The sequence below is a fragment of the Micropterus salmoides genome, unplaced genomic scaffold (genome assembly GCF_014851395.1).
Source record: "Micropterus salmoides isolate LMB-PRFRI ecotype aquatic unplaced genomic scaffold, ASM1485139v1 Ms_hic_scaffold_17, whole genome shotgun sequence".
NCBI lineage: Eukaryota > Metazoa > Chordata > Actinopteri > Centrarchiformes > Centrarchidae > Micropterus > Micropterus salmoides.
In genome coordinates, this window is record NW_024040817.1 from 10,454,444 (window position 1) to 10,458,853 (window position 4,410).

The 4,410-nt window shown below is 41.7% G+C and overlaps 1 protein-coding gene across 1 annotated transcript; it reads left to right on the forward strand.

Annotated features, from left to right (window-relative positions):
- Nucleotides 1–296: 296 nt before the first annotated feature.
- On the forward strand, nt 297–3,729 carry LOC119907762 (transmembrane protein 74). The gene has a single exon (XM_038725451.1). The coding sequence runs from the start codon at nt 344–346 to the stop codon at nt 1,145–1,147; it is 804 nt and encodes a 267-aa protein (XP_038581379.1). The 5' UTR covers nt 297–343; the 3' UTR covers nt 1,148–3,729.
- Nucleotides 3,730–4,410: the final 681 nt, after the last annotated feature.

Below are 4,410 nucleotides of genomic sequence, written 5' to 3' on the forward strand. Positions count from 1 at the left end.
GGAACAGCGATGTGAGAGCTTGCAGAAGCCAGAAAAAGACAAAAGTGTTACTCGGCAGTATACATGGCTTTATGCCATTGCATATTGTCATGGGAATTCATTCAAGACTTGCTTAGCTGTACTTTAAAATGCTTGCGGTGCACCCGAGAGAGAGATGCGAGTAGAATTTTGCTTGTGCAAATACTTCAGGTGCAAGTAGCTTGCAACGACCAAGCATGCAACAAAAAACAAAGTAATCTCAGGTAGTTTAAACATCTTATGGTTTTCTCTCCCTTGTTACATGTTTTACTGACAGATATGGACGCATGGGCTTGACAGATCAGGAAACCCAGCCCTTGTTCAAATGGCAGATCTCGAATTGTTTTACTTTGATCAGCCTGATCCGAGAGACACCTCCGTGGTTTTAAATGAGCAAAGCATCAACGAGAGCAGCTGCAGCGGCGGAAAGTCACTTCATCCCGGCGGAGGAGCGGGTTCAGCACCATGGACAGAGACCCGGAGAGCTGCGTGGATGGGGTTGGAAACAGAAACATCTTTCACCTGCAAGCACAAAGATGAAGAAAATTCTGATGATGATGTCCAGTTGATAGGAAGTCCACAAACCTGCAGACTGAGCCAGAGCTCCTCAAGTGAACTGTACGAGGAGGAGGAGGAGGAGGAGGAAGAGGAGGTGGTGGAGGAGGAGGACATCCCGGAACTTTACCTGCTGTCCGACGACGACCTCTCCTCTGAGAGCTCGGAAAAGTCTGTGGATTACGGCTTTATCATCGCCGTGACGTGCCTGGTGACTGGCATCTCTTTGGTTGCCATTTCCTATACGGTCCCCAGGGACGTCCGCGTGGACCCAGACAGCGTGCCCGCCCGGGAGATGGAGCGGCTGGAGAGGGAGAAAGCCAGGGTGGGGGCCCATCTGGACCGGTGTGTCATAGCGGGACTGTGCCTGCTCACCCTCGGGGGCGTGCTGCTCTCCACGCTGCTCATGATCTCTATGTGGAAAGGGGAGATGATGAGGAGGAAAGCCTTTGCCTATTCCAAACATGCAGCAAAGTTGTATGGCTCGATCAATTTGAGGGCAGGCTCCAGCCCGACTCGGGATTCCTGCTCACATCTGTCAGTGGGTGATGAGGATTTAGAAGTGCTGAGCTGAATTTATGGCCAGGACAAGCAGAAAAGACTCAGAAAAGTGTTTTGGAAATCCTACCAGTGCTGTGCTATAATCGGGGATGCAGTAGTTTAGGGTTTAATGACTTTTTTTATTTTTTAATTTCCAGCAGCTGAGGCTTCGCTTTTGGTTGATATAGGCATAGATCATTTTTAAAGGTTAGGTTCACATTTTTTTAAGTCTGTCTTAGGCCTAATACAATACTCACATGCCCTTATGTACCCTGAAAGAGTTTTGTTTACTGTAACTCCATACTGGCCCAGAAGAGATCAATTCCTATTCCATTGTAAGTGGTTGGGGACAAAATTCACAGCCCTCTTTTTGAGTTAAAATGTGTTCAGCTGAAGCTACTGTGATGGTTTAGCAGTTGGATTTGCAAGAGTTCTGAACAAAAAAAGACCCAGGGCAGAATTGGTGGAGTCATGTTGCTTCAGGGACAGGTGAGACAATAAAATACAATCCAGGAAGTCCAGACTGAGTAACAGATCCATAAGTTTAATGAATAACCAGATGCCAAACCCTCCACAGAGGTTTATAATGTTCTTAAACAGGATTTTAAAACACCAACATTTATATATTTGATACAAATGTAGCATTCTCATTACATAATCTATTAATCTACCACAAATGTGAGCTTACCGAATGACATTGCGTTGAACCAGGTTTAGATATTTAGTTTGAAAACCCTGTGTCACCAGATTGGCCTCGTTTAAATGAATGAGGCTGTGTTTTTTTTCATGCATGGCTGAAGTCGGTCTGAACGTAGCATTTTTCATATAGCTTAAGTGGTTATTTTTAAAGTTACAGTCTTTTTAGTACAAACTTCCCTCTTTGTGTTATTATCCATTGACTGCAGCTCCACAAGGAAACACTGTCTGGGAAAACACAAGGAGGAAATTTTATACTGAAAAGACAAATTTTTCTATCTCTCTACAGATATCAACTTGAATTCAGTAACTCAGACTATGAAACCATCATATTAACTTCAGATAAACTTTGACATGCGTTGTAAGGGATCTCTTCACAGTCAGAATGGACAAGAGGAACAACTACAGCAACCAAAGCATGTTAGTGGTAAATTAAGATTCAAATCTCTATATGATTATGAGCTGTACCAACTCATTAGAAAAAATGGTTTTAAAGATAAAACAGGAATTATGCTTTCTGAAATATATATTTTGTTTACATTGGTGGATGGTGGTTTGCCTTATGATGATCTCAAACACCTTTTTGTTTACCACTGCATCACAGCTTCTAATGATGCTGCTATTTTGGTGAATTCATGTCTACATGCCGGCGCAGACTTGTATATCGAGGGCGTGTGTTTATGCTGTAGCTGCAAGGGAAATCAAACCTGGACCAGGAGTACTGTCACTGTTGCTGCCTCCATTTTCCACCTTGTCAGAAACAGCACTTCACTGACTTGCAACTAACGAAGCTGTGCAGTTCTGGTTTACAAAAACATCAATTGCATGAATCAGTGTTGAACTCCAAAGAAATTCTGTTTAATGTAATTGTGACATGCTGAGGTGATGTTGCATGTGCACAGATTTGTTGAAACGCAAATAGTAATACCACAGGAGGTGTAATTAGATTTTGTGGTTGAGCACCGATGTCGGGGGAAGCTCAGTTTACCCGACCATACACTTGGGGGTTTTGACTGCAGATGTTCAAAAGCATACAGAGAGAGAATCAACAAACCCCTGTGGGAAAGCTCTCCTGGTAATTGGTGTTACTTGATTGCTCGTGGGAGCCGTGTGAATCAGTGAGGGAAAAAAAAACAGAGCATTTTTAAAAACTGCCTCAATCAAGCCCGTCTGCTTAAGTAAAACCAAACCACTCCAGCTGCAATACTGAAGTGAAATGTTACATTGCATTGAAGGGGAAGGAAGTAATGGATAGCCTGCTCTGACAGAAGATGCTGCGAATGAACAATTGTATCCCCTGCTTACGGTGTGCAGAAAGCTGTGCTATGCAGCCTCTGTAATTGGAAGTGCTTATGACCAGCAGGATCACATTATCCTCCACACGACCTTCGCTCACTCCCATCTCGTTAATATAATTAAATAGGTGGAATCAGCTGACCTTTTAATGAAATATTAAGTTGATTTCTAATGCTAATATGTCCTCATTTAATGTGATAGAATAAGTGATGAAGTGTTTAGAATTCCCCACTTCTGCTCCACCTGACTCGACTGCTTCTGTAGGTGATATCCCAGATTTCAACAGCCACCACAGAGCAGCTGTGAGCTTGTTGCATTGTGGGAACACCACCTGCAATGCCCTCTGGCCTACTGAGGCCAAATAGTCTGTGGGGATACCAGTCATTCCAGCTCTTGTTCAGTTAAATAGATTTCTCCCAGTTGACGTTAATTAAAAATGATCCAGTCTAGAGAGAAAATGTTATTCTTCACTTCTAAGGGATTAACACCAACACTTGACATTTACTGCCGAGTAGTTCGATACTTGGAGATTTGTCTGTAACTGTGCTGAAATTTTTTAATTTCGACATCACATTGTCTGTGAAAATTAGAGCCAACACAATGGCTCTGGAAATAAAATAATGACTTTTTAACAACATAATGTAGCTCAAGGTTTATTTTCTGATTTTATTATTATTACAATAGTTGCAAACTGCTTGGTTACACCAGCTATTCATAAATCCATGACTAAATATGTGTGTATAAGTTCTCAGTAAATATTAAATAGTTTAGAACTAGTTATTTACCAAATCGTGTTGCACCGTTAAAATTTTAATTTTTTTGTAAAAATCTCAGCTTGTGAAGGCTTTAGTAATGTGTAGTCTGTTGCCAGGAAACAGTAGGTGTAAATACTGACTCTTAAAGCAACATTATGTAGTAATTTTATCTTATAGTAACAGCTTTAAAATCATTTTGATGGTACACTGACTTGTAATTAGATGAATGGCGTCTGTCATTGCCACTCTGTGCTCTGCGCCATCTACTGCTCTACTCAATGGAATCCTGGGCAATACATTTATCATAACAACGGCGTGATGCTTTATGGCACCAACACAACTCTTCATCAAGCAAGCTGTAACAAGAAGCAAGAAGTATATAATTTACAATGTAAGTTCATTGGAAGAAGTTTTCTCTGTATCCTCGGTATGGGTATCATGTCAGAGGCTGTAAAGAGACTGAAGAAGACTTTGTGGGAGGAGGTGAGGAAGAACAAAAGATAGAGTGATGAGCATTAACCAGACAAGAATAAATATTAGACTGGCTCTA

What these genes read in the sequence shown, in the direction of transcription:
- LOC119907762 (XM_038725451.1), top strand. Translation starts at nt 344, where the DNA reads ATGGCAGATCTCGAATTGTTTTACTTTGATCAGCCTGATCCGAGAGAC.